This window comes from Guyanagaster necrorhizus (genome assembly GCF_019112545.1).
Source record: "Guyanagaster necrorhizus MCA 3950 unplaced genomic scaffold BT62scaffold_17, whole genome shotgun sequence".
NCBI lineage: Eukaryota > Fungi > Basidiomycota > Agaricomycetes > Agaricales > Physalacriaceae > Guyanagaster > Guyanagaster necrorhizus.
In genome coordinates this window covers 301103-326759 of record NW_025064896.1, presented here as the reverse complement: position 1 = coordinate 326759, position 25657 = coordinate 301103, and the positions used below count along the sequence as shown (strand labels likewise).

The 25657-nt window shown below is 48.7% G+C and overlaps 9 protein-coding genes and 1 non-coding gene across 10 annotated transcripts; 7 read left to right on the top strand and 3 right to left on the bottom strand.

The window, feature by feature from the left end:
* The first annotated feature begins 80 nt into the window (after nt 1–80).
* BT62DRAFT_933694 (uncharacterized protein) lies at nt 81–578 on the top strand. Its single transcript, XM_043186598.1, has 2 exons — nt 81–211; nt 265–578. Exon 2 carries the CDS (start codon nt 271–273, stop codon nt 460–462), a length of 192 nt encoding a protein of 63 aa, XP_043038152.1. The 5' UTR covers nt 81–211; nt 265–270; the 3' UTR covers nt 463–578.
* Nucleotides 579–1007: 429 nt separating this feature from the next.
* On the top strand, nt 1008–2904 carry BT62DRAFT_995171 (uncharacterized protein; the record flags this gene model as incomplete). The annotated part of the gene is made up of 5 exons (XM_043190512.1): nt 1008–1027; nt 1130–1292; nt 1346–1656; nt 1704–2487; nt 2550–2904. The coding sequence occupies 5 exons, from the start codon at nt 1008–1010 to the stop codon at nt 2826–2828; spliced, it is 1557 nt and encodes a 518-aa protein (XP_043038151.1). The 3' UTR covers nt 2829–2904.
* BT62DRAFT_933687 (RTA1-domain-containing protein) lies at nt 2828–4681 on the bottom strand. Its single transcript, XM_043186597.1, has 10 exons — nt 4383–4681; nt 4259–4324; nt 4097–4201; nt 3901–4045; nt 3740–3852; nt 3566–3669; nt 3464–3503; nt 3251–3410; nt 3126–3196; nt 2828–3071 (listed from the first exon to the last, which is right to left on the bottom strand). The coding sequence occupies exons 2-10, from the start codon at nt 4269–4271 to the stop codon at nt 2932–2934; spliced, it is 891 nt and encodes a 296-aa protein (XP_043038150.1). The 5' UTR covers nt 4272–4324; nt 4383–4681; the 3' UTR covers nt 2828–2931.
* Nucleotides 4682–4737: 56 nt separating this feature from the next.
* BT62DRAFT_218336 (uncharacterized protein) lies at nt 4738–5849 on the top strand. The gene is made up of 4 exons (XM_043180098.1): nt 4738–4809; nt 4863–4953; nt 5010–5204; nt 5282–5849. The coding sequence occupies exons 3-4, from the start codon at nt 5043–5045 to the stop codon at nt 5801–5803; spliced, it is 684 nt and encodes a 227-aa protein (XP_043038149.1). The 5' UTR covers nt 4738–4809; nt 4863–4953; nt 5010–5042; the 3' UTR covers nt 5804–5849.
* Nucleotides 5850–7838: 1989 nt separating this feature from the next.
* On the top strand, nt 7839–9438 carry BT62DRAFT_933684 (uncharacterized protein). The gene is made up of 6 exons (XM_043186596.1): nt 7839–8167; nt 8237–8352; nt 8407–8548; nt 8599–8650; nt 8709–8788; nt 8842–9438. Exons 1-6 carry the CDS (start codon nt 8011–8013, stop codon nt 9405–9407), a joined length of 1113 nt encoding a protein of 370 aa, XP_043038148.1. The 5' UTR covers nt 7839–8010; the 3' UTR covers nt 9408–9438.
* Nucleotides 9439–9746: 308 nt separating this feature from the next.
* Nucleotides 9747–9836, bottom strand: BT62DRAFT_t120. Its single transcript has one exon. It is a non-coding gene; the product is annotated as a tRNA-Gln (tRNA).
* Nucleotides 9837–9954: 118 nt separating this feature from the next.
* Nucleotides 9955–12528, top strand: BT62DRAFT_995168 (uncharacterized protein). The gene is made up of 3 exons (XM_043190511.1): nt 9955–10011; nt 10071–10792; nt 10845–12528. Exons 1-3 carry the CDS (start codon nt 9969–9971, stop codon nt 12360–12362), a joined length of 2283 nt encoding a protein of 760 aa, XP_043038147.1. The 5' UTR covers nt 9955–9968; the 3' UTR covers nt 12363–12528.
* A 503-nt stretch (nt 12529–13031) lies between these two features.
* On the bottom strand, nt 13032–15424 carry BT62DRAFT_995167 (uncharacterized protein). The gene is made up of 2 exons (XM_043190510.1): nt 14745–15424; nt 13032–14692 (listed from the first exon to the last, which is right to left on the bottom strand). Exons 1-2 carry the CDS (start codon nt 15359–15361, stop codon nt 13399–13401), a joined length of 1911 nt encoding a protein of 636 aa, XP_043038146.1. The 5' UTR covers nt 15362–15424; the 3' UTR covers nt 13032–13398.
* A 2195-nt stretch (nt 15425–17619) lies between these two features.
* Nucleotides 17620–19419, top strand: BT62DRAFT_951638 (uncharacterized protein). Its single transcript, XM_043188199.1, has 4 exons — nt 17620–17910; nt 17965–18315; nt 18374–18580; nt 18637–19419. The coding sequence occupies exons 1-4, from the start codon at nt 17704–17706 to the stop codon at nt 19345–19347; spliced, it is 1476 nt and encodes a 491-aa protein (XP_043038145.1). The 5' UTR covers nt 17620–17703; the 3' UTR covers nt 19348–19419.
* Nucleotides 19420–20959: 1540 nt separating this feature from the next.
* BT62DRAFT_933678 (Sodium/sulfate symporter) lies at nt 20960–24638 on the top strand. The gene is made up of 15 exons (XM_043186595.1): nt 20960–21103; nt 21157–21207; nt 21261–21664; nt 21714–22035; nt 22090–22573; nt 22628–22734; nt 22788–22979; nt 23031–23070; nt 23124–23174; nt 23231–23632; nt 23682–23855; nt 23915–24087; nt 24150–24240; nt 24296–24336; nt 24388–24638. The coding sequence occupies exons 1-15, from the start codon at nt 21093–21095 to the stop codon at nt 24392–24394; spliced, it is 2550 nt and encodes an 849-aa protein (XP_043038144.1). The 5' UTR covers nt 20960–21092; the 3' UTR covers nt 24395–24638.
* Nucleotides 24639–25657: the final 1019 nt, after the last annotated feature.

Genomic DNA, 25657 nt, shown 5'->3' with positions numbered 1-25657 from the left:
TGTAGTAATACAAGGGAGAGGTGGGAGGGGGACAGAAAAAATCGCTAGTGACTTGTACAATAACAGCGCGGTAATACTAGATGAGATTTTGTTAGATGTAGTGAAGCCAGAGACTATTTGAATGAGCCATTTCTGAGATGAGAGAAGAAGTGAAGCCTCACCAGGCAACAGGGATTACTGACAACAGAGGGAAGAGGCGGAACCTCGATGCCTGAGATTGGCAGTCAGAATTGAATGACAGTGAGAGGGCAAAGCTCATCTCACCTAGGGATGCGGGATGAAGGTGAAAATGAAGAAGAGACGCCGGAGCCGATGACTCTCATGAATCAGCCTCAGCCGAGGGTCAGCACTGAGACAGAGATGGTACCGGCAGCCCATCTTCATGGAAGAGCAGAGCTCCGTATCGACATAGATTGTGGGTACCTCGAGAGCCACGCAGAGCTCTGCAAAAACGCTCCCTAGCCTTGGAATCCGCCTTTACAACGATCTATGTAGGCCAAAATAGACTAACACCTATCAACATGAGACAGTACAACCTGAGTAAGCCAGGAGATAAGTATGAATAATTATTATCGTAAACAATCAGGCTGAGGAAGGCATGTCAGGGAGTTTGAGAATACCGACCAGAGTTCTTACCGCGTTCAGCAACGGAATACTGAAGTACTGAGCGCTGTAGTCCTTACTTGCCCAGACACCAGACATGATTGCGTTGCGGTACAGGATAACAGCAGGCATCGACGTGGCACGTAGTGGTAGCCAGCTAAGAAACGTGCACGGTAAGAAGAGGAAGACTGGTCGGGTCCTCTCACGTGCTCACGACGCGTCGTGGGTCAAATTTGATATTCAAATATTCACTGCTAGGGCCGACTCTTTTTCGTTGAAAAACGACATGGAAAAGGCGTTTCTCGCAATCAGAACACTTCCGCCAGCATAAGGCGCTTAGAATCTTCAGGCGCATCATTAGACGCTGCTGCTTTCTCATAACTTTAGAGCGGGGACTGCACTAGATGAGTAATGGTACTATGAGGTAAGTTCGGTGGACAGCGAAAGATTAACAAAATACTACTGAAAAAACATTAACTATACATTCCCAGCCGCGAGGCTGAGAGTGTCTTTCCCTGGGTTCCAGGTCGAGAAATGCTGTTCGACTCACCCGGGATAGCCGGACTCCAGCGGCCTCAGGACAACAAGAACATACAACGCCAGGCCAAATTCGATTCTTCCTTCCCGACCGTCAGTGCTTCATGCTCCTGCAATTGCCAGCAGAGCTTCTCCTACAGATTTCGGCCCTGGTGAGTCCCCTCGGTTTTCTCACTGAAATTTTCCGTCCTAACTTTGCCTGTAGCTCAGCCATGATACTCAGAAGAATCTTCGTCTCGTCTGCAAACCGCTTCATGACGTCACTACCGAGTTTGTTTTTGCCACTTTTCGCATAAATTTCTCCAACGATGCCAAGATGTTGGATTGGAATATGCTAAATGAACTAGCAATGCGGAGTACAGATATGTGGAGATACGTCAAGGTGCTGCGCCTGACCCATCCTTCGCCTCTAGTATTTCCCTTCGCAGACCATAATGCGTGGCGGAATTCGACGAAGGATATCATAAGAGGATTGTCCAAGGCGATTGTGTCACTCGAAAACGTTACAACTGTCTAGTGAGTTACATTTAACTTCCTTCAGGCGCTGAGCAATTATCTTGCAGTTGGACCAGTGTGAAAGATATCGACAATACCATCGTTGAGGCTTTGATATTAAGCATCTCTCGACTACCTTCTCTACAAAAGTTCACCATATACATGACGAGCAGGATGCTCACTCCTGTCCCTCGCTTTCAACTGAAGAATCTCACCTTCATGGATATTTCATTATGTCGACCGCCATGGGATGACTTCATCCGAGATAGCCTGCCCAGTATCTTGGAGAATAGCCCAAATTTATCTTTCCTTTCTCTGGCAGACGGAACGAATGGTCCCATGGGTTCTCTAGGCAGCTTATTTCAAAACCTCCATCGCCCGTTGAGATTGGAATCTCTGGTCATCCACAATTTATCTGTCCCGCCGCTTAGCATCCTCCATCCTCATTTCCAGTCGCTTACATCCCTCGTTCTGTCAAGTACCGGAAACCTTCCCCCCGGATTCTGGTTTGGCATACAAGCAAACAACGTTCATCTCCGTTCCCTCAATATCGACGATGTTGATGCGGCGCTTTTGGATTATCTGCTTTCCTACACCGACGTGGAAGCAATCAGATTGAAGGTGCCTGGAGACAATGCAGTGTACGACGAGCTTGGAATCAAGTTCTATTCTCAAGTTCTACCTCATCATTCTGCGACTTTAGATTCCCTCAGCATTCTGCCAACCTTTGAAGGGACGTGGTCGCTTCAGGACTCAACCATGTTACCCGTCTTGCAGTGTCGTCGTTTGGTCTCTCTCTCCATGTCTGTGCGCCTCTCGGATATTAGCGATCTCACTGAACCTAGCATAGTGGTCAGTCAATCTTCCTCTTCTACCTGCGTAGAACATTATTCGCTAATTTCTTTTTTTACCAGTCGGATCTCTTACACTCCATCAAATCGTTACATAATCTCTCCTCTCTTTATTTGGCTCCGTCTTTCTCCCTGCATGCCCCACTGTCATTTCCCGAGAAGCGCTGGAAAGCCAGTATTATGCTTGGGCAGGTGATTGAGGCTGTCAACACTATACCTAACCAGGATCCTTATCTCGCCCTTGAAATATTCGTTCAACCATTCGGCGGCTCGTACAGAGCATATTGGGACACCGAGAGTGGCTTCTCGTCTTTTTTGTGCTCACACTCGTGCCCTCAGTAGCTCTTCATCCTCATACTTTAAATTTATCTTGTAAATAAGGAGCGTGTATGTAAAACGGAAAGATAACAGTGTAAATGCAAGAAGCTTTAATCAAAACGGTTGCCTATGCAACTACAGTGTCCCCGTCGACGTCTCTCTCTTGCTTCTCTTCTAGTGCTTTGGCCTTGTCCTTGAGTAGCAGTGTCGGATGGAATATGTTGAAGGTATAAATGGCCAGGACAATCATCGCCCCGTCGAGAACATCTAGATATTCGGTGAGACGGCGACCCAAAGATAAGACACAAAACAAAGCCTTACTGAAATAGACTTCGGTGGTAATGATTCTTCCCGACCACCCATCGGAGAGCTCGATGGTACGATATACAGCTCTGCACGACAGTCAATTCAGCTGCCATGTTTCCAAGGACAAAGAAGAACATTACCGAATAAACAGACAAACCGTGCTGAAGGCCAGAGCTACGGTGAGGAATCTCAATTTCATGTTCAAATGACCTTTGGTGATGTCGCGCCCGCGAATAGGCTTATCAGCCAAGTATCTTATGAGGAACTCGCTGCCCAAGATGGCGTATACCGTGATGACAGCTGCTTCATGTCAGAGAGAGGGTCTTGGAAATTGACAAATCGATGGGCCGTACCCATTTGGAAGGCGATACCGCCTAGCATGATATGTCCTCCCTGCGGGACCACGAAGAGTTTAGATGGCAATGCCCAAGAAGGAAAGATAGATTCCGATAGACCTTGTTGGGGCTTGTGTTCTGGGATACAGCCGTTGCTGCCATTCCTCCACCAACGGCTTGTATCACGAGAGATATTATATCGCAAGAACAAAAGAAAATAAGATCTAAAGCCCGGAGAATGAACGAGGCGAAAAGAGGGGCCGGGCCCATTTCGTGGCACTTGAAATAACTCACACGCTCTGGGGCTCAGGCGACTGTACCCGGCTCCAAGACGCTCGATCAGCTTCTCGAGGATGACAAAGTTGGCGGCCAGGAGCGGTGTCGGTGCCAAGATGGTACACGTCAATCTATCCTCATACTATCAGTCCGAAGTCAGGATGAGCAGTGGAACATACTGCATCTCGTAAGGACCCGCGAGGTCAGGGTTGGAACTGGACCATAGGCGTGCGCTCCATCCGAGAATCTCGAGGAGGCCGCACAGGAACGCGGTGGCCAGCAACCACCATGCGCGAGAGAAGATCGCCTGGCCCGTGTGGAGTACTACGGAGGGTGAGACAGGCGCGTGTTCGACCACGAGATGAGGACACGTACAGGTTGATACAGAAAAGAGGACCAAGAAAAGGATTGAGATCCCTCTGTCGGGGACATACCCGTAGAAACTGTTTGCATCCGAGGCACGTTTGCCAAAATCTAGTGCTAGAAGATTGGTGAGTCAGGACAAGGGACGTTGGATGAATCAATAGGGGGGCTTGCCTTCGTCTAGCATCATGCGGGGGAGTATGGGGTTAGCTTTGGAATAGAAAGAGGTGCCTTGTTTCTCTTATATACTCGCTAAGCCGTTGTGTAGCTGTGAAACGGAAAGATATTGACGACTTACGGAAGGGAGTAAAATTAGTTATTTCATCACTGTGCCGCCGCCTGGTGCCTATATAGCGTGCGCTGAATTATCAAACTATGGCGTCCGGTAATGACTCGAGATCCAGATAGCCGCCAACCAAATCGTTGGATTCAAGCGATATAATCGAGCTAATAAGCGCCTACATCGTCAGTGCAGAGAGGGACGGCACAGAGGCACTTCTGGTACAGTCCATGGAACATACGCACGTCATTGACTGGAATTCTTGGGGAAAAAAAAAAGGTCAAATCGAGAAATAGGAAAAGTACGGCTGTGTTTTGATCGAGACCTTTTGGTCCCGCGGCCCGCGGGTGACGTCCCACGGGTGATGACGCATAACTTTTGACATCTTTGTCTATCTCGTCATCTCCAGTTCTCAGTTTTAAGTTGATTCGGAATTACCTCCTCGGTAGTTGATCTTTGAATTTTCGTCTCGCATCCATGCTCACAAGCGAGAGACAGCGGCATTGGGCGAATATACACTGTACACTTGGTACATCCTTGAGCGTGAGTTTCGTCAAGTTTCAAGTCGTACGACTCGGATACTTAGCAGGTAAATGCCCTTCTCATGCACATAAATTCCACCAATTGACAATCTCTTATGCATAGGATTGAGTACATTCGTGTTACCCAGGTCCCACGATGAGCACTAGTAGCCTTCTAAGGCTTCCCTTTCTATTATCAGCGACTTATGGTGTCCACAAATCAATGACACCGCCTCACCTGGCGCCTGCAGAAGAGCAAATCCCCTTCAAAGGCCTCGACATCGAACGCGCAGCACCTGCCCTTGCGACCTTCACCAAGGTCGGTCACAATCTGGCGCGTGTACTAGTCTCCACCGTTCTCTTTCTCACAAAAATTTAATAACCATCTCCCTTCAGGCAACATTTTACTTTCTCTGCACAGCCGAAACGCTCGCTGTTCTCTCCACCAACGGCCTTTTACCTACTGGATACATCCCCCTCCCACCCCCAGACCACATCCAGCTTACGAAGCCCTACCTCTTCTTCTGGTCATGTGCGATCCTCGGGTCATCTCTGCGCGTGTACTGCTACCGCATAATGTCCTCGTTCTTCACGTTCGAACTGAGCATCCGGAAGGACCACAAACTCATCACCCACGGGCCGTACTCCGTCGTGCGTCACCCGAGCTACGTTGGCGCGGTGCTATGCGGGGTAGGCGCCGTGGGCTCCCATTTGAGTAAAGGGTCGTGGTTATCCAGCTGGATCGGCACCACTGCCGTCGGATGGCTGTCTGCTTGGGCTTTCACGATGGTGTTAGTCCGCATAGCCTTGATTCCGAGAATGAACAAGGAGGATAAGATGCTCAAGGAGGCTTTTGGAAAGGAGTGGGAGGATTGGGCACGGAGGGTTCCATACAGACTTATTCCGTGGATGTATTAGTGCCGACTGCCGTCGGCAGAAATGCAAAGTCTATATGTTCACAAGAGGCTGAGATAGGACCTGCATTTGTCCATAGTGTCCTAAGTGCTACTAACATCGCAATAAGCAAGGCGCCAAAACGTAATCTTCAATTTCTCAGAATATCGGTGGACTATATTCCAATGACATCTCATGGCGCTGTTAGACTAGAATAGACCGAAACTTGCAACGGTGACACCCACAAGTTTATCGTCATTTGGGCGAGACGGCATTCGCCGTAGATTGTGCACAGTATTTCGAACGTTGTAGATGGGGCACCGATAGTTGGTATAACTTTGGATCTCCACGAGGAAGTAGAGGCGACGCAGCTACTACTCACGCAGTATCTTTCGGATGAGTATCCAGTCTGCCGTTATATTTCCGTTTACCGCATATCTCATCTCAGTCTATTAGACGTTCATATGGTGGACGATGTTCTCAACTGGCTGCAAGCCACATGGTCTCTATCACTTGCCACCCAAATCCTCGTAACCACGTTGATTGCAACACACATCCGGTGGGGCTGTCCTCATTTCTAAAACTGTTCCGACAACAACAAGGATGTCTGGTTAGACCCATCGTTCTTTTCGAGAGGTGCCAAATTTGATCATCTAGCAAGTAAATACCTCGAAGGCAAGGCGGATATGCTGGTGAATTGTCTCTACTTATCGTCGATAAGGTATAAATGGCATGTATCGGCGCTCGTACTGATAACGCGCAGTTCGGGACCAGCATTTGGACGTGCCTGTGCTGTGAGACATTTATCGCCAATTCCAATTTGGGCATTGCCACTTTCTTTCAAAAGACGTCTACTGTCCACCAGACTTGCATCTTTATACTTTTCCTGCACAATCTTCCAAAGCAAGTCTGCTGCCTGTCATAATGTCTGGAAACCATCTGGCAAGCTTCGCCGAATTACTTGCTACTAGATCGAAGAGTCACTCGCTTATGCACACTTCAGTGGCGCTTTTTGGTTGAAATGCTCTGGGCGAGGAGTCTTGACACAAGATTTCCACACAGAAGGAACTGTGATTTGGATAATTTGAATACATCCGTAATGTGTCTTAAGGTGCTGGTTCTCAGGGTGCAGACACTGAAGTACAGCTTGGGAATCATTGCTATCCTCTCCTGCATCTACCTGTTCTCTTATCAGTCAAAGGTGCTGATTTCTGTGCTTGTCCATTTTCGCCGCAGAATCGAGATGGCCTCAAGCCGGGGGACTTAGCGTGGATGAATTACACGACCCTTGCCGAGACCAGAATCGCAGAAATGCGATGTTGCCCTGACGGCAGTCACTCCGCGGACGACACATTATTTTGAAGAAAGCAAACCATGACTTCGTGCCTAACAACCAGAGCTCCTTTCCCCTTCATCCCTGGCGCCAGGACGGAAATCAAAGACACGACGGTTGCTTAATTGCAAAGTATAAAATTATTGGTAGACGTCGATGTCCCTGGTATCGAGCCACTCACGAGAGAAACTTTCTTTCTGTGCACTCTTCCGAACTTTCGCTAATGCATTTATACACGGTGTGGCACATATCCTTCGAACGCAATTATCGACGCAAACGCGAGCCTGAGGCGTGTGGACTTTTGACTTGGGTTTTCACAGCGTTTCAAAGGGATATCGTTTCGCGAAGCGTCCTGCGCCACTAATATCCTTCGGGCAGTGGAAAATGTCAAGCAGACATGTCAACGGTCCTTGCTTCTTGTGATTGGGGTGCAGATCAAATCGGAGGGCCGCGGGACGCTTCGGCCACGATGAGAGCTCGGGCCATCATAATCTCGAGCTTCACTGGGTTCTTTCTCTAGAAACTCTTCCATTTTTGCTGATGTGGGTGCTTGTGAATTCCGCTGTTCTTTTCGCTCATGATTCACGAACAGGCAAGGTATATAGTTCCCCTCATAGTCTTGGCCTGCAGCTGAACGGACGTCAAGGTTCCTGAACGACGGTTACCAGTCAGTTTTCAGTGCCTTGCTCTTAGCTGCGTGCTCCTAACCAAGATATTATTGGCTCGAGTAAACTTGGTCTCGCTCGGATGACGTATCATCCGGTGATCGATGGAAAAGTGCTATATTGCAGGGCTGTTGACAGAACGAGAACGTGGGTTCGGAATACCCGATTATCATTTCCGTTCATCTGGTACAAAAAGAGGATCTTGCAGATGTCGCTTTATCCCCCATGCGACGATGGCTCTCAGTCACTTCGCCCTCGCATTGGCTGCGGCAGACTTCATTGGAAGTACTCTGTCCGCTCTTGGATCTGGGTTTATCATCCTCTGCTACGTCTTCCTTCCCGTAAAGAGACATTATCGGCATCTTCTCATCCTCAATCTCGCTGTCGCAGGTAAGATTCAGAATCTCCTCTTTTTCCTAGTGTTTCTTTGCACGAACCCTACTATTTCGATTCTTCTAGATTTTATGAACGGCATCAACAACGGGATTTCAGGTGCTTTTGTGCTAGCCCAAGGCCCACTACAGTACAGCGCGGCATGCGTTGCCAACGGTTTAATCGGACAACTGTCTGTTCAGGTTAGCGCTATTCCGCCCCTGCCATCGATACCTCGCCCATCGTACAAGCTTTAGGCTACAGACACGTCCATATTTGCAATCGCAATAGTGACTGTAGTCATCGTGACGGAAACGAGAGACGGATGGTTGAGCAAACGCACAAGATGGAAGGTCGCCGTTGTTTGCGCTAGTACCTGGGTGCTGCCGATAATCACAAGTGGGTGGTGGCTTTTCCTTTTTTCCGGCGCATCCTAATCCGCAGTCAAGGTTTTGTCGCCCTGGGAAAGGGTTATTATAGTGCGGTCTCTGGCAATTGGTGGTGAGCCCTCTCCTGACTGTCGAGTCGCATTCCTTTGGCTCACGATTGATGTCTCCAGCTGGATACGTACTGAACCAGCGTATCTACGCTACGTATTGACCCATGCATGGCGATTTCTTTTCATATTCTCTGAAATCGGTGGGCCTCTTCGTTTGTTTTGAACCCGCGTGTTCTCAGTGGTTCTCTTCTAGGGCTCTATGTATATCTATACATCCACCTCAGAAAGAGTTTCCGAACAATGAACTTCCTGATCGCTAACCAGATTCAGGTCTCAACGGAAGCTTCGATTCCGTCGCACTTATCTTCCGTCTCCGCGGAACCTCCGCGAGATCCAGAGCTCAAGATACATGTGTCTCAGACCCAGTTCAATAAGGTTGACGGGGATAGTAGCGCGGAGAAATTTCGACCTGTAGATGGACCAGATGTCTCGGACGAAGAAGCACCGCCCCCGACGCCACACTACTACCCACCGGGAAAGTCCAGTGCTTCTGTGCGCCAATCGCCGATACCGGCGATGGATGAGAAGAGGCAGAGGCAGGTGGCAAGGGTGCTCCTGCTGAACGCGTATCCTATAGCGTATATCGTGCTGTGGATACCGGGGTTGTGTAATAGGCTAGTAGAGGCATCGGGGCATACGTCGAGGGTACTGCAACTTATGCAGGCGACGACACAGTTTGTGGGATTCGCTAATGCGTTGACGTATGGATGGAATGAAAATGTGGCTAAAAGCCTGAAGGAGGCAATTAAACGATGGTGACTGTTTGAGTTTAATTATAAGTATTGTATCATGATTCACATATGTAATTGTAATAGAAATCTATGCGGAAAGGCAAACCGAATTCAAACGAGTTGTAGTGTAATATTTTCTGTTAGTTGGGTAACCTCGTGGGATTTTGACTGGCCGATCAAGATCGCTAGATCATCACCGCAATGGCGTCTTATGGCCAAATCACTTGAACGCTGATGCTTTCCGTTGTGTCTTCAAGTAATCCTAGACTTGTGTGGGACTGGAGACGAGGTACGCGTAAACTGATCCCCTTGAAGGTTTTGTGCGCAACGCTAGCAATGGGACAGTAGATAACGCGAAAAAAATTGTAGGCACTACCAGGGTTCGAACCTGGGTTATGGGAATAGTCAGCAACATTTCACATCAGAATCCCATGTGCTGCCACTACACCATAGCGCCCTTTTAGGTGGGTGTAGATAATATAATATTGACTTTGAGATTGAAACCGTGACGCGCCCGTTATACCACGTGATGTATTCTCATTGCGAATCGGCGAGTGATGATCATTTCCTCTCGACGACGACGGCGGCAATGGACGAATCTGCTTTGTTGCTCCTCATCTCTTGCAGATTCAGTGAGTGCCGCGTCCTGCCTACGCTTACTCAGGTAGAGAAATGATGCAGTTTCTTGTAGTTCCATACGACCAATGGCTCACCACCCACGTCGACCCTGCGTGGAAAGTGAAACAGGTAAAGCACTGGATTCTATCAAAATGTATATCCCACGGAAAGGAGGAGGTCGACATTGAAGTACCAGAGCCACGGCACAGATCTCCGTCTCCCATTGTATTTGCACCGCCGAAGCATCTTCGACCTATATCTCCTATCGAATTCAGTACAAGGGTCGGGAGCGGGTACGAGGAGGATGACGAGGCTGACGCTGAGGGTAACGACGTTCAGAAACCACCTGCTCAGCTTCCAAGCATGTCTGTGTTACCTTTCACCGAACCGTCGCCTCCAGCGAAGTCGAAGACCAGACGTAAGATGAAATCTACTTCATCCTCGGAGCCTATACATCCCCATCACCGCTCAGCATATGAACCGTCTCGTCTCACTCTGCTACGCTTTTCAACTGGGCAGATTTTGGAGGATGATTTCGCGTTTGCTTGGTATGATATTCAGCCTGGGGAGCTTTTCGAGGTCCATCGCGTTGGTGTTGTGCTGAAACTCCAGAGAACGGCACCGACGGAATATGCGAAGCCTTATTGGGAAGGATGGGTGAAAACAGTGAACACGAATCCGAACGGGAAGAAGAAGAACGTGATGGGCGACGGGGGGAAGGAAAGCAAGTTTGAGTGGAAAGACCGGTGGGTGGTGGTCAGAGAAGGTCAGATGCAATTGTGCAAAGACCGTTCCGTAAGTCTGCTCTCATTATGTTGTTCTTCTTTTGTTTTCAACTTTGCCAAAGGATCCTATTCCACACAACGCTCTTTTTCTGTCCCATTTGACAGCTATTCGCGGATCAGATCATCTTAAGAAGAGCGCCATAAAGGTCACCCCGAAGATGCGAATTATTTGCGCAAAGTTCAAGATACGTTCGAGTGTCACAACGTCAACAGTAGTCGAAACGGTCTCTTCTGAGAAGGATGCTGTGCCATCAACGACGTTCACCGTAATATCTCCCGCCAAGAACCTCCAACCAGCGTTGACCATTGACCTTCGACGGACCCGGAAACGGTCATCGACAATATCTCACCTACCTCACAAAACCGGCCATGATTCAGACTCGACTAATCCAGATGGGGAAGACGACTCTGATTCTACACTGTCTTCTCCCGTGTTTGCTCACGATCCTGGAACAGACGAAGGGGGTGATGATCACGATGATGACAATGATGTCAAGGCCGTTCTTGGCCTTCGTTATGGACCCCGCCATCGATATAGACACGACAAAGCCATTAAAATCCGTGGCTCGGCAGAAGATGACGACGATTTACCTTCCATCGATCCATCAGGAGAAAATTCCTCTGAAATAGGTGAATGGATCGTCCTGGATCTGCTCGAAGACAGCGGGTATATGTCCTTGTTGCGTACGCTCCACCGTCTGTTCCCGCATGAGACTCTGTCAATAGCCGAGGCATCGACATTTGTCTCCACACTGCTGCCATCCTTGGACTCACCTGACACTCCCATCCCGCCTACCCCACCGCCTACCTCCACTTCGACTCACCCGACCTCGCTGCTTCCGTCAGTACCACATAACTACGGCGCACTGGCGTTCCCCGAATGGCGCACGGAGTTGGTGCGTCGTGCACGTAAAGCCGGAGTTGGACACATCGGCAGCGCCATGAGATATTTGATGTGGGGCCTGGAACATGCGACAGAGGAGGAGGAAGAAGAGGAAGAAGAGAGCGATACGGGATCGCTGGCCGAATGGGATGGGTGGATGGTCGATCTGCAAAGGCAAGCTAGTGCTATGAAGGAGCGCGAACAGGAGCTGGAGAACGATGATGAGTATGAGGCCGAGGACGAGGACGAAGGTGACTACTACCAGGAGCAGTCTGAGAGGATGGCCATGGAGCCTTCGGCTGTGGTGACTTCGGTCCCGCCGTTTTCCTCGCCTGCCGCGACGCCTCCGCTGTCGTCTCCGCCTTCCTCCGAATCGCTGTACAGGTCACTGAATGTGAATGAGCTAGTTGACGGGCATGGCCGTGAGCTGCGACACAGTAGGTCGGACGAGCCGCAGCTTCATGAACAGGGCCCAGCGCGTCGTCCGAGTATGCCGTCACTGTTGTTTGGGGGAGCTGGTGTGGGGAGGTCGAGTAGCGTGCTGAGGAAGGGGAAGGGGAAGGAGAGAAGGAAGGACAGGGTTCACCAGGATGAGGGGGCTGACACTGAAGGGAAGAAGAAGAGCGGGCTGGTGAGGGGCATGGAGAAGTTGGCGAGGGGTTTGGATCCGACTTTGGATTTCGTCGACCCTCGTTAATGGTTATTGATGTAAGAGTAATATGTTGTACTGTACACACTTTTTTTTTTGGGAAAGCCTGGTGTATTAATTGTAGGCTTCTGTATAGATATCGGTACTTCCTGTAGTTTAATGTCTAGAACCCGTAGGACTTGAATGCTAATACATGCTCTCTTTTGACCTGGTGATAGTAACTATACTAATGGCCCGACTTAATCTATGATGGCAAGGCCCGAATGGCGAAGCGTCTGAAATATCAATGGGTGTTGATCGATTAACAGCTATACAGTGAGAAGGGGAACTGTGATGTGAAGGTCCAGATCCATGCCCTCGTTCACACAGCGGAAAACAGCAATGTTCAAGATGAAATGACTTGGCCACCAGACGTACGATCGCTTAATCGGTGGTCCCAGTCAGCAACGAAGTTACCTAGCTAACGGAAAATACCACGCTGCAACTCGTTTTGTTTTTTCGTATGCTTGGGCGAAGATCTCTCTCGAAATTCAACAGCAAATGAAACAAAATAAAACAAGCCTATCCCTGCAGAAGCGACCGCTTAAAACCAGCAGTGAGGAAAAACGGCTTTTCCCACCGGAGTCGGTTGATGAACAAAACAAAGACTGAATGTATGGTTCGGGGGTTTGAACGCGGACCAGTCCATCAATAGTGTGGACTCGAAGGAACCTGTCACTGGGCATGAAAAGGATTTCGGTATCTGCATCCTGGCGGTTAGGAACATGCTATGGATGCGACGATACCGTGGTAGAGGCAGAAAGATTTCTGCGTTGCGTCGGTGAGAAAGGTAATTGAGCGCTCACATATAAATACAAGGAACTCTTATACCGAGTTTCGAGATGAAAACCCCATAGACCTAACCATGTATACATACAAAGCAAGAGATAAGAAAGCAAGGTCGTCAATGCGCGAACAGCAGCTAGCCGTAGTCAATAAGTATATCGTAAGGTGTCGTGACAAGTCATGAAATAAACACGAGAAGAAAGAAATAGGTTCTTATCAAAACAAAGATAATCCGCAAGATGAATGGTTTTGTGGGTTGTTATCGCCTCCGAACGACGATAAGGCTCCTGCGGATTAACACCCTCAGGACGACGGCACAGACTCCCAGGCCGACCAGCAGGATATAAGAGGGCAGTCCACTGAGCGTAGTAGGCTCGACGAATCTTTCGTAGTAAGATGATGTCAAGAAGCGCGGACGCTCGCCACCATTGAAGGGCATCGAACGAGCACCGAATAGCGCATGGAAGATCTTTCCTAGATATGTCTGAGGTTCAAGTTGAGTTGTCCGGTATGCTTGAGCTCGCTCCTTTTCCTCTTGTCGCTCCTTCCCCTTCAGTTCTGCCTCTCTCTCCCTTTCCGCCTCTGCTTTCTCCATGCTCTCGACATCCTTCTCCACAGCCTCTAATCGCAACTTGAGCTTTTCGATAAGCTGTTTCGTCGTTTCGAGGTCTTTCTCGAGCTCCTCCACTTGCGCTCGCGCATGAGCATCAACGGCGGGCACAGGTTCCTCGGGAAGAGGTCCTACGCCAACGTCTACCATTGTCTTCGCAACAGGGCCCAGCGCGAAGAGGTCTTCCACACCTGTACCAGGAACAGGAAGAACACGTTTCACTGTAACCCTTTGTACGCCACCCTCCCCATCGGCATTGTCCTCAGCTTCCGCCTCCCAGGCATGCACACCTACAGCTCCTCCACGCCGCTTCTTTGGTCGCTTTGTGACAGAGGAACTATCAAGTCGTTCCGTGAACGGCGATACCGATGACAGGTGGGAATTAGCAAGAAGCGCTTCCATTGATGGTTCCTCCTCGGGGGGAGACACAGAAAGGGAGGAGTCCGAAGGCGTCGCAGGCAGTGGACGCGGTTTGACCGTGGCATGAGCGCTATCAGCGGTTTCGTAAATACTACTCCCGCTACTGGTGCTCGCATTGCTCCCGCTCCGTTCACGAGGAGAATGACCATCAGAAAGTCCCTCATCGACGCTGTTACTTCGCTCAAAGGTTTCTACCATACCTTTGACGCGTCCGTTCCGATATCGACCGCCAGAGGCCTTTCCCTTGAGGCTTCGACGTATGGGCGTGTCAATGTTTTCCAAGTCTTCAGATGAAGCCGAGCCGTTGACGAAAAGATTCGATGAATATGTTTCACTGAGTGAGGAAGATCTCCTGCGTAGATGGCCATTTGGCGTGTGCTCATCGTCAGATACATCGACAACAGAGTACGGGGAGCCATCTATGCCATTACCGAAGCCCCAGATACGGCCTTTGAGGACATTCTGACGAAGACTCCGCGAGGCTGAAAGCAGAGCAGAACGCCAGAGTTTGTTGATTTGGAACCTTTAGAGATATTCGGTCTCAAAGTCGAAGAAGAAAAGTAAATTGTACACACTGTTCCAAGTCTTCTTCCTTCATGTGGAGGAAAGACCTGCCGGTGATTCTGCTCTCCCTGACAAACGTGGCAATATCCTGAGCTACAGGCGCTGGGAGCTGTAAGGTCTCGCCAGACCGCACCTTCAACGTCGTGGAAAGGTAAAGAGACAGTTGGGAAGGCGTCCAAGACTTTGGGTTCGTTGGGAGATCATCCAGCGCAGGCAGGCGCCGCGGCCCTACCCCAGGCGGCGTAGGCAGTGTCTCCGACCGTTTGGGCTTCCGATCAGATGAACCCTCGCTCGTCGAGTCGCTGAAGACGTCACCTATACTGTGTGAAGGAGACGGCGGTGGAATGGGCAATGGTCGTGGGAGATCCGAACTTAGGCTTCGGCTGTATCGATGCCCGCGACCATTTAGTTTCGGCGACGAGTTCGACCTCGATGGGCCGGGCGATGAACTGGGCACATAATGGTGGGCGGTGCTCTGCTGTTGCGGCGAGGCATTTGAGTTGGAGCGAGTAAGAACCCCGGTGGAGGTCGTCTTTATCGGGTAGGGATGGGCGTTGGGACGTAGCGCTTCCTTCGTTGGAGAAGCAGGACGAGGAAAAGAAAATGCTTGGCTTTCTGTCTTACTCATCGTGTCATACAATGACCTCGAGCGCGAGCTCGTCGTGCTCGATGACGGCGAAGAGGAATCGATTTGGGAAGCCGTGACCTCCAATGTGACAGCGTCACATCGGTCTAATCGGTCCGGTACCGAGAATTGGCCCCGATATTCGCAGATTTCGTCTTCCCATTCCTCGTACCAATTCAATCAGCACCGACGAAACCATAAAACGTACGAGAAATCCTTGTATCTAAACGCTCCGACAACTTCTTAAACCATAAACGATGCCTCTGATGGCTTATATATTTGGCTGATCACACCCAGCATCCTCTGTACTACCATTTTTTTTCGATTTAGGTATATCGTTCCCTCACTGAACTTCACGACAGATTTATGTCTCAGAGTAATCTCCGAGGGTGTCCTATGTTTCGATTTGTAGAAGTCTGTCGATGAAATACTGAACATCGTTCGGATGAAGTTCTAGACTTTGGAGGGACAGAAAATATCGGGTATCTGTCATTGTGGCGCTTTGTGTCCCTGTAACCCGCTCAGGCCCGTCGGCAGTGGCGCACTTACCTTCAAGTCACCTCAACACTTTTTCATCACACCCAGAACGATGTAGAGCCTAGGTACAAGGGCGAGGGACTGGGCAAAGCTTCTCCTGTCTTTGTTTCTCTCGATAAGGTGCTGACAAGATCTTGTATCCAGGCATCACACGCTACTATCTATGCTCAACACATCCCGAGTTTTGTCTCAGGCTTGAAATACTCGCTTTCCCTTGCAATTTCACCCGACATGAATCAATCTCTCGATTCGAAGTGTGAATGAACTTTACTTGATAGCACCTAGGGAACAGAAACACGAATCGATGCTGTTCATTTAAAAAGTTCTCCGCGTTATTCGTGGGCCTGAGGGGGTTATAACGCGGCGACCTTAAAGAATGAGCGTGGATTCGATGTTTCTGCTCTCTCAGGCTTCCAGCATGGGAGTTTCATTTTGCATTGTTGCCGCTCCATTTTTGTTTGTCAATCAGAGCAGAACAGAACCGCGAAAGAACACTCTCAGACAATTATGGAACCGCTATCAGCAACGCTAGTGCAATGATGGAGTCAAGCTAAGCTTTGGTGCCATTCTCAAAGTTGTGTTTCTTTCAGGGTAAGACTCGTGCTACCGCCTGAAGCGTTGTATACCTACCCGCAAGAATCGGCGTTTTCTTCGGTTGCTATCATTCTCGGCCGAGCCTTGCGTGCCCAGACTCAGGGTACTTCACATCGTCTCAAAGTCCACGGAACGAACCTGCCGTTCTATTTCATATGTACACACATGCCAGTCGACCCTCGGAATCAAACGATCCTGAATACCATGCGTAGCCCCCCTGCAAATCAAGTTCAAGACGACTTGGGCTTCTTGGAGCCGCGCTGGAGCCGTGGTCCCGCCGTAATGATGCTGAGAGACTGTACGGGAGAACATGTCTGACCCGAGGTTTAACCAGTTTTTAGTCAGTGCGACCTTCTGACGCTTCATAGAATGGCTGATTCTTTCCTGATAAATTGGCAAAAAAAAATTGACCATCAAAAAAAAGGCTGTGGGAAATTTTTAGCCTCTTCGCATGAAATCAATGGATGTGGAAGGCTCTGAGGTGTCCGTACGGCCGATAGAAGGCTGTCACGCCGCCGTTAAAGGTACTGCAATCCAAATCAAGCACCGGAAGCTGAAATTCGAAGAAAACAAATCTCGCAACCGCTTGATCTCGGACAGTCCTCGAAAACCGGGATCAGGAGGAGATAATTAGGCTCTGATGGTAACTCGAAGTAAGATCGCAGCAGAAGGTGTTGTGGCTCGCATGGGTCGCGTTCCGATACTAGATCTGATTCCGCTTCGGGTATCAATTGCGCTATCTGCGAGTCGGTGTCACAGTGGTCGGCGGCCCCGTTTATTTCAATTTGAAGTAGAGACAGACCAAAATGAGCTACAGATCAGGCCGCGGCGCGTGCAAAAAGATCTCAGAATGCCACAGAAGATCTTGAAAGTATTTCAAAGTATTTCAACAAATATCCGGAATTCTGGCGGATACACACATATGGTACCTTTGGAACCCATACATTTGTCTTTCGTTCTGATGCCCGTCGGGGTGAGGATGAGTTTCAGTAAGCTTGAGTGCCTTAAGAGTGTCTAGGTCGATTTAGCAGCAGGCTGAGATTATTGTCAGGAAGGTTCAACCCGTCGACCTGAAACAGGTCACGTGTGCGTGACGGATAACGCGGCTATTGAAGTTCAACTCCGCAGTTGTAGTGAGATAGATTCCAATTCTTGCTCAACAGCTCTTCTCATGACATAAACATCCATCCCTGACTATCTCTTCGGTATCGCCAATGATTGGCAAAACCCTTCCCGAGTACATCTTCATCCGAGCTGCAATCACTGCTCTCCGTCTTGTAGCCCCTGTCAGCATTCTCTACCTTGTGGTTTCTGCGTATCGTCATTCTTTTCTTATTTCTCCGTGGATATCTTTCTTTACGATACCCGAGGCATTATTCCATCTGTTTGTCTTTCTTCCTCGAAGGAAGACGTTAGCTAAGGTGCGTAAAGACGCCGGAGTTACGGACGACCATCGTTCCTGAACGCTGTCATAGCCAGCAACCTATGCCCCCCAACTCCTCACAAAGGAAGAACGCAAAGCACTGTTTACTCGTTGCTTCAGAACGGTCTTTGATATATCCCAGTGGTTTCTTTGCTCCGACATTCTTTCAATCAAGAGGGAAAATGTTATCGACTGGCTTCTCTGGGGCTTTTTCTCACATGATGGCAAGAACGCCGATGAAATGGAGCAATGGAGAAGCGAAATAGACGACTTCATTTCTGCTCTCGAAGTTAAAGCGCTCGCGGGGGCGAACTTTGAGGAAGGACGAAATAAGAGCATCAATTGCATGCGGCTAACATTTGACCCAGTCGTAGTGCTGCATCGGCCGCTTATTTGGTATACTGTAAGGCTCATCATCCTTCTCCAGAAAGACCATCCTGATCTCTTTATGTTATGCTAAGATCGTATGCTTCGTTGACATGTACACAGCTGGCCACTTGGCATCCCTGGGTTTCCGACACTACGCCCCCAAGAAATGGTTCCAAGCCTTTCCACCCCGTCCCTTCAGCATTTTTTCACGTGCTTCAACGGGACTGCATGTACCGTATTGGTACCGTCCACATCGATCAACAATCAAGAACCCTGTGATTTTCATTCACGGAATAGGCGTGCGCCTTCATTTTTCGGCTGCGTCTCATCCAAGGCACTGATCCCCAAGTTTCAGATAGGATTATACCCGTACATTTCATTCCTTCGTGGACTTGTAGCGTCGGATCCTGATGTGGGCATACTGCTCATCGAAATCCTGCCTATCAGTATGCGCATGACGTCAATGCCGGTATTGCCTCGTCCGGCGATGCTAGATGAATTCTACGCCATCACATCGTCGCTGAACATCACTCGGGCGGTGCTGGCGTCGCACTCTTATGGAACTGTGGTTGCCGGTCACATAATGCGGTCGCAACAAGCCACCGAGGGCCCGCCACCGCCGACCAAGATTACGGCATACTGTTTTATCGACCCCATCCCATTTCTTTTACATCTTCCTGATATTACTTATAATTTCCTTTATCGTACTCCCAAAGACGCAAACGAGTGGTTACTTTGGTATTTTGCCAGTCGCGATGCTGATGTGGGCCGGACGCTGGCTCGTCATTTCTTTTGGGCCGAAAATGTGATGTGGAAAGAAGATCTAGAGGGAGAGAACGCCGCCGTGGTGTTATCAGGGGAAGATCAAATCGTTCCAACAAGGAAAGTATGGGAGTATCTAACAGATCAACCTCACGGAAGGGAGAGGTGGGTCAAAGAAGATGGAAAACTGGAGGTGCTGTACTTTGATGGCGCAGATCATGCAACTGTTTTTGCAAAAAGGACTTCGCGCACCGGTATGACTGAAGTCCTTCAGAGATTTTCCAGGATAGATGTTATGAATTAGACATGTAACATTGGGCATCAAATTCCGCTGCCGTTCTAGAATGCGGCGGCAATAAAGATTGAGAAAATTACAAGTTTAACGATAGATACTACATGAAAACCATGCCTTGCTTTAACACTGCCGGCAGAAACGGTTGGCGACGATGATGCAGAATTCCCGTACGAGTTTTATTTTCCCACTCTCTTATCAGAAAGTTGAAACGGTTTCTAAAACAACTAAGATATGCCGATGCTTGTGGTTTACTGTGAAAGACCTGAATTAGAAAACGACACGGCATCATTAATCAGATACACCTGGAGTTCACCGAGCACCGGAGGAATTTCCAGGGATGAGGCAGGTGGTTCCCGAACAGAGTCGTTCTATTAAATAAAGGCATTCATGTACGCCAGCTGCTTCTTCATGCACTAATGTTCCCACCCAGACGGTAACTCACCGTAATGGACCAGGGAATATAATTTCATTACGCCGACTTGTCCTCAATCCTCAAAATAGAAAGAAATAAAGTTTGTGTGCCGAAGACGAAACAAGGTGCGAAATGAACGGTACCTCTACAATGTTAGTCAACAAATACTCATCGGGAGCACAAGAATCATTTACCTTGAGGTCGATTCCGAGGTCCCCGATGAGAACCAGACGAATGCGTTGATTGCGCAGTGTATTTTGTTATGCCATAATCCAAAGAAGAAACAAGGGTACGTACTTTATGCAACCAAGTTTCGATGGCCTCATCACTGAAGATGTATATCCCCGTTGGTCAGGGTATACGCGTATGTACTTGTGTCGCCGAGAACAACGACAGTCGCAACACAGCGTCTCAAGTCTACAGGTACCTGGCGAAGTCGATCAACGGCCGTATCCATGGTCATCTTCGTATTGGAACATCGAGACACAGTCCAGGAATTGCCACAGTTGTCGAAGATGACGTTAGGAGCTGTCATGCCTTCAGTAGGAATGCTATATGCCCCAGTTTTCTGGTAAAGTTTCAAGTGTCGTTAGAGAAGGCGTCGCGTGTTTGCCGTCATAGTAAAGTCAAGTTTGTCTTCTTGGGCGCTGAGGTTGAGAGCGGCTCATCTTACGACAACGGCATTCTGTAAAACTTCCCAAAGATGTTTTGGCGGATATAACGGTGGCGTCAACGGGGAGCGGCCGAGCAGGGAATAGGAAATAGGCAACGGAGAGGAAATTATCGATATTTTTTGCCGGACCAGCTGCAGGGGACGTCGACGAAGAGCTGATTAGGAAAAGAAGGGCACAGATCCTTCCAGCATTCCTCAAAGAGCTATCAAAGAAGTTGGGGACGTTGTACAGTAAAGGAAAGTGTCTTGTACACCCATAGTCAATGTTAGTGATGGGTTGCTACGGTATTATTGTTATCCTAGTCCAGAGAGCGACGACCGTCAACATTTGTCCAACAATAGTGTTCTGGCTTTGGTAACCGGGGTCCGATATTTGGGCGTCATAGAAAGTACGTGGCGAGAGTAAGTATGTAAATAGATCCGTGACTCGAAAAGACACGTCACAAACACGGAGGGCGATGACTAGTTGTGGTTAGGGTTCAAGCAGTGTTATTATTTGGTGGAATAGTTAGAACCAAATAGATCCACGTGCGATGGATTGCTATGCCCCTACTCCGCCCAAGTCAGCAGCACACGTTCATTACCCTACGACTGCTTAGCTGAATCTACGCTATTTAATCCCTTCTTGGCCCTGGAACAGACTCACGACTTCATTTCTACGAATCAACCATGAAGTTTAGGTATTTCATCACTTTGTCGGTGTCGAAAATACAGACTAAATATTTGGCCTCAGCTCCTCGTTGAAGTTCAATGCTGTATCCGAGTGGTGGGACGAATACATTGCGTGTGTGATCCGTATTTTTTTTTCCCGATATCTTCACTCACCCGATTGCCTAGGTACGAGACACTAAAGAAGTACATCTATCAGCTCGAGAAGCAGCAGACTGAATTGGATCATGCATACCATGACCTAGAGTCCAATGAAACATCATTCTTGGTCGGCCGTCAAGCTACAGCAACTGACGCTGTTTTTATCCCCTTGCTTGACAGGGAGCTCAAGAAAATCGTGCTTTTCTATGAGGCCCAAGAAAAGGAATTGTTGGAGGAACTACAAGAGCTCGAGAACCTGGTCATACAGCAAGAAGAAGTAGGATACAACGACGGCAATTATTATGTGGACGAGGGGTTATACGATGATGATGATGACGATGACAGTGAGCTGGGACCTATCGCTGATCCCACACATCGACGACGCCGGTCGTCTATTTCGAGACATCGCCGGAGTTCTTCCGCATTCACAGGTACGCAAATGGCTCAATAAATTGATAATGTCTACTCATAGCCTTGTAGCTGGAATTCCGGAGGAGTCTCCTACCCGACACAGATATAGTATATCTAGTGACGAATATGCCGGTCTTGAACAAAGCACCTCTTCCCTCCGGAATGAGATGAAGAGCAAACGTGCCTTGAGCAAGATTACGAGTCATCTTCCCTTTATCGGTGGCACTGCGACGTCCGCACCGTCTGACACAATATGGACCGCCAAGACGAATTTTGCGTACGACACGCGACTACTGTATAAACGTCGGATTACTACGTTGTACACCTCATTTACGTCGTTGAGGTCTTACGTAGAGATAAATTATGCGGGATTTCGGAAGATATTGAAAAAGTTGACTTCCCTTTTCTATCCCCATTCGTCATTCTAACATACAACTTTCTATAGATACGACAAGGTCCTGTATGGCGATCTCAAAGACCGTTATCTTCACGACGTCGTAGAAGTTGCACAACCTTTTACCCAAGAGTCTAAAGACGGACTCAATGATGCCATCGCGCGCCTAGTGGATATGTACACGAAATGTGTTACTCGTGGCGACAAATACACTGCCAAGCAACAGCTGAGACTGCATCAGCGGGAACAGATCGCATGGGAGCGAGATACCGTTTGGCGGCAGATGATTGGTCGTGAACGGCGGGGCGAGGGCACAGGACCCAAAGCTATCGGAGTGGACGGACTCAAAGAAGATGATGACCTAGTCGACGTCTCTACTCCAGTTGGTCGATTGAAACTTTCTAAAAGGCTGCTATGGGTTTCGGTGGCCTTGGCCGTCTTCATTACCATGTTGAATGTCCAGATCATAAAGGGTGAAGCAGCCAACCGGTGTCTTGCCATCCTTGTGTTCTGTACAATATTATGGGCTACAGAGGTTTGTTTCGGGCTGGCTGCTCGCCTTTCCTTTTCCTCATTTTTTTTTTCACAGGCTATTCCGTTATTCGTCACGTCAATGACAGTCCCCATACTCGCGGTTTGTTTACGTGTCATCAAAGACGACAATGATGAGCGCCTTTCGCCTCCCGCTGCGACCAAGTGAGTCTTCCTGTCTCCGCCAGGTGATATCTGTGAATCTGATCTACTTCGAGATTTATATTTTCGGTCATGTTCTCTCCGACAATTATGCTTCTCATTGGTGGGTTCACGATATCGTCCGGGCTCAGCAAGACGAATATCGATCGGATCCTTATTACACGCGTTTTGAGCCTGGCCGGAACTAAGCCGAGGACCGTTCTACTTGCATTCATGGGCGTGTCGTGCTTCGCCAGTATGTGGATAAGGTGAATAGCCTTCTGCACCTGTTCTTTGCCAGAATTGATCCGCGGTTCCAGTAATGTGGCAGCACCAACGTTATGCTTCACGCTCATTCGTGTATGTCATATGTTGCTGTATGAACGTCAAACGATAACGGTGTCTATGCATAGCCCATTTTACGAACATTGCCATCTAAAGCCTCCTTTGGACCGTGTCTAATTGTGAGCACCAAAAGATGCGTCATGCTTTGCGTCAAACTGATATCTGTTTACGCTAGTTGGGGATTGCCCTGGCGGCTAACATTGGTGGCCAAAGTTCGCCTATATCCTCACCCCAGAATTTGATTGCTTTGGAGAAGATGGATCCCCCTCTTGACTGGGCCAAATGGTTTGCTGTCGCGCTACCCGTGTCTGCCATTTCGATCCTCCTAATATGGGGCCTTCTTTTGGCGTCATACCGGCCCGCTGAGTCACCGGATGGTGATGGCGAAATCGAGATCAAGACGATCAGACCCACAAAGGAGGCCTTCACTGCGAAACAGTACTGGGTGTCCTTCATCTGTCTCTTCACCATCGGGCTTTGGTGCGTGGCCCATGAGATCGAGCGCTATGTGGGTGATATGGGTGTGATTGCGCTCATTCCGATCATTGCGTTCTTCTCAACGGGCGTGTTGAAGAAGGTGTGTTTGTGCATTTTGTCTCAAAAGAGTTTACTGAGAAGCGTCATAGGATGACTTTGAACAATTTGCTTGGACGATCGTCTTCCTAGCAATGGGCGGGATTGCCCTCGGCAAAGCGGTAATGTCGAGCGGTCTTCTTGAGGTGATGGATATCGTAATCCGTGACATGGTTGATGGGTTCAGTTTGTACACTGTTGTCATGATCCTTTCTCCTATCGTGTTGGTAAGTCTGATCTCAATGGCCTTCGCTATTCCGCGAATCATTGCAATATCATGTCTTAGGTTGTATCCACTTTCATCAGTCACACCATCGCAAGTGTACTTCTGGTGCCTATCGCTGCTGAAGTTGGCTCAAGCCTCGAGGGTAATCCGAAGAATCTTCTCATCTTCATCACAGGCCTCATCTGTTCCGCTGGAATGGGAATGCCTGTTTCTGGCTTCCCGAATCAGACGGCGTGAGTCTTACTCTTTCTCCTGTCACAATTGCACCGGATAAGGTACTGAATGTGTGGCACAGTGCGACACAGGAGAACGAGCTGGGTGAACTTTATCTAACTAATGTGGACTTCTTAAAGAACGGCGTGCCGGCGAGCATTATCGCCACCCTTGTGAGTATTCTTACATCTTCTCGGCAATTCTCTGTATAACGACCGCTTCTCGTAGGTTGTGACAACTGTTGGTTTTACACTGATGAAGGTTATTGGGTGAGTCCCCGTGCCAGCCTCGTGTCTGCATATCATTGACGTCTTCCGAAGTATTTGATGTGAAATGTAGAGAATACAGTTATTAAACTTCTGTCTGTTCCTCCGCTGCGCAGTCTGAGTTTTCACAAACGTGTTCTTAAGGGCCCCTCCTCTTTAGGGTATTGAAGGCCGCTGTGCGGTTAGCGCTTGATATATTTGCCCAGCAGTTACCAACGATCTCTGCAGTTCTTTATCTAAGCATCTGACAATAATGCAGGGCTTCTACAAATATCATATATGCCACGACCCCCTTTCATTTTCTGGGCTAGGAGGGAACGACGTGAACTGTCGAAGGTGTGATTATCGTATATTCCGATCAAAAGTGATCGAAGGAGGTGCTGCGTAGAAAAACGTGGACCGAGGGTAGGCATCGAGATTGCAGCTCGAGCCTGTCCTCGAACTTTTCGGTGCCGGCTGGTATAAACGCAATTATTGTGCGATCATGTGTTTGGGAGTATTAGGGAAAGGTCCAGCCGCCCAAGTGGTAAAGGGGCTAAGATGATTTTATACAAACGCGGCTGTTGTATAATATTTTCCGTTAGTCCCAAATCCATTAAATATGGGCCACAAGGACAACCGATAAGACTCCGGTAAGTAACATGGCTGCAATATGATGGACCAGGTATTGAGCACAGTGGTGCCAGCTAAATTTCATAACCAGTGCTAATTGCAGGTGGAAAGAAAAGGGAAGCCATTTACATATAATAATGATAGTACCTGGAACACAAGTCCGAGATGAATAAGGCTATCAGAGATATTCTAGCAAAGTGTGTGCCGCAAGAGAATCCGAAATAGATGCGTACAACATTAAGATGTGAATATACATATGTATCATAGTTATACAAGCTTGTTACATGCCAAATCGAAAGCATTTATGATGAAACTATAAAAAAGATAGTGTTTCAATTAAAACGGTGACATATTTCACCAAGGTCGAAGTGGTGACGACGACTCATCAGAAAAATCAGCCATCAAGGACCGATGTTCCTTTGCCTTCACAGCCAAGTGCTCCTGTGCGACGGCCGAGTGTTTAAAGGGCCACCCCGGATTATGAAGCCCACGGAACACGTCCACGGGTGCAGATGAGGTTACAGAAGGCAGCCCAGAGGGTATTGAGTGGGGCGTAGTAGGAGATATGGGAGAGGCGTTTGAAGAAGTACTCGATTGGGAAGCGCCGGACGAGGGTATAGTGATGGGGGGGAAACACGGATGAGCCCGTCTTTCGGACTTCATACGATCACCGTAAGAGCTCTGCCAGTAGGGGTTCGCGGACTGCGGACTG

Bases quoted from the DNA above. Each gene is read 5' to 3' on its own strand.
- BT62DRAFT_933694 (XM_043186598.1), top strand. From the start codon at position 271: ATGCGGGATGAAGGTGAAAATGAAGAAGAGACGCCGGAGCCGATGACT.
- BT62DRAFT_933687 (XM_043186597.1), bottom strand. The intron at 3,411-3,463 runs GTACGGCCCATC...GACATGAAGCAG, and splicing joins CGGTATCGCCTTCCAAATGG to CTGTCATCACGGTATACGCC. The intron at 3,072-3,125 runs GTAAGGCTTTGT...CCGAATATCTAG, and splicing joins TACCACCGAAGTCTATTTCA to ATGTTCTCGACGGGGCGATG.
- BT62DRAFT_951638 (XM_043188199.1), top strand. From the start codon at position 17,704: ATGATTGGCAAAACCCTTCCCGAGTACATCTTCATCCGAGCTGCAATC. The intron at 17,911-17,964 runs GTGCGTAAAGAC...ACGCTGTCATAG, and splicing joins GAAGGAAGACGTTAGCTAAG to CCAGCAACCTATGCCCCCCA. The intron at 18,316-18,373 runs GTAAGGCTCATC...TGTTATGCTAAG, and splicing joins GGCCGCTTATTTGGTATACT to ATCGTATGCTTCGTTGACAT.
- BT62DRAFT_933684 (XM_043186596.1), top strand. From the start codon at position 8,011: ATGGCTCTCAGTCACTTCGCCCTCGCATTGGCTGCGGCAGACTTCATT. The intron at 8,651-8,708 runs GTGAGCCCTCTC...TGATGTCTCCAG, and splicing joins GCGGTCTCTGGCAATTGGTG to CTGGATACGTACTGAACCAG. The intron at 8,789-8,841 runs GTGGGCCTCTTC...GTTCTCTTCTAG, and splicing joins TTTCATATTCTCTGAAATCG to GGCTCTATGTATATCTATAC.
- BT62DRAFT_995167 (XM_043190510.1), bottom strand. From the start codon at position 15,361: ATGAGTAAGACAGAAAGCCAAGCATTTTCTTTTCCTCGTCCTGCTTCT. The intron at 14,693-14,744 runs GTGTGTACAATT...ATATCTCTAAAG, and splicing joins AAGGAAGAAGACTTGGAACA to GTTCCAAATCAACAAACTCT.
- BT62DRAFT_218336 (XM_043180098.1), top strand. From the start codon at position 5,043: ATGAGCACTAGTAGCCTTCTAAGGCTTCCCTTTCTATTATCAGCGACT. The intron at 5,205-5,281 runs GTCGGTCACAAT...ATCTCCCTTCAG, and splicing joins CCCTTGCGACCTTCACCAAG to GCAACATTTTACTTTCTCTG.
- BT62DRAFT_995168 (XM_043190511.1), top strand. From the start codon at position 9,969: ATGGACGAATCTGCTTTGTTGCTCCTCATCTCTTGCAGATTCA. The intron at 10,012-10,070 runs GTGAGTGCCGCG...AGTTTCTTGTAG, and splicing joins CCTCATCTCTTGCAGATTCA to TTCCATACGACCAATGGCTC. The intron at 10,793-10,844 runs GTAAGTCTGCTC...ACTTTGCCAAAG, and splicing joins AATTGTGCAAAGACCGTTCC to GATCCTATTCCACACAACGC.
- BT62DRAFT_933678 (XM_043186595.1), top strand. The intron at 22,036-22,089 runs GTTGACTTCCCT...AACTTTCTATAG, and splicing joins TTTCGGAAGATATTGAAAAA to ATACGACAAGGTCCTGTATG. The intron at 23,071-23,123 runs GTATGTCATATG...GTCTATGCATAG, and splicing joins TATGCTTCACGCTCATTCGT to CCCATTTTACGAACATTGCC.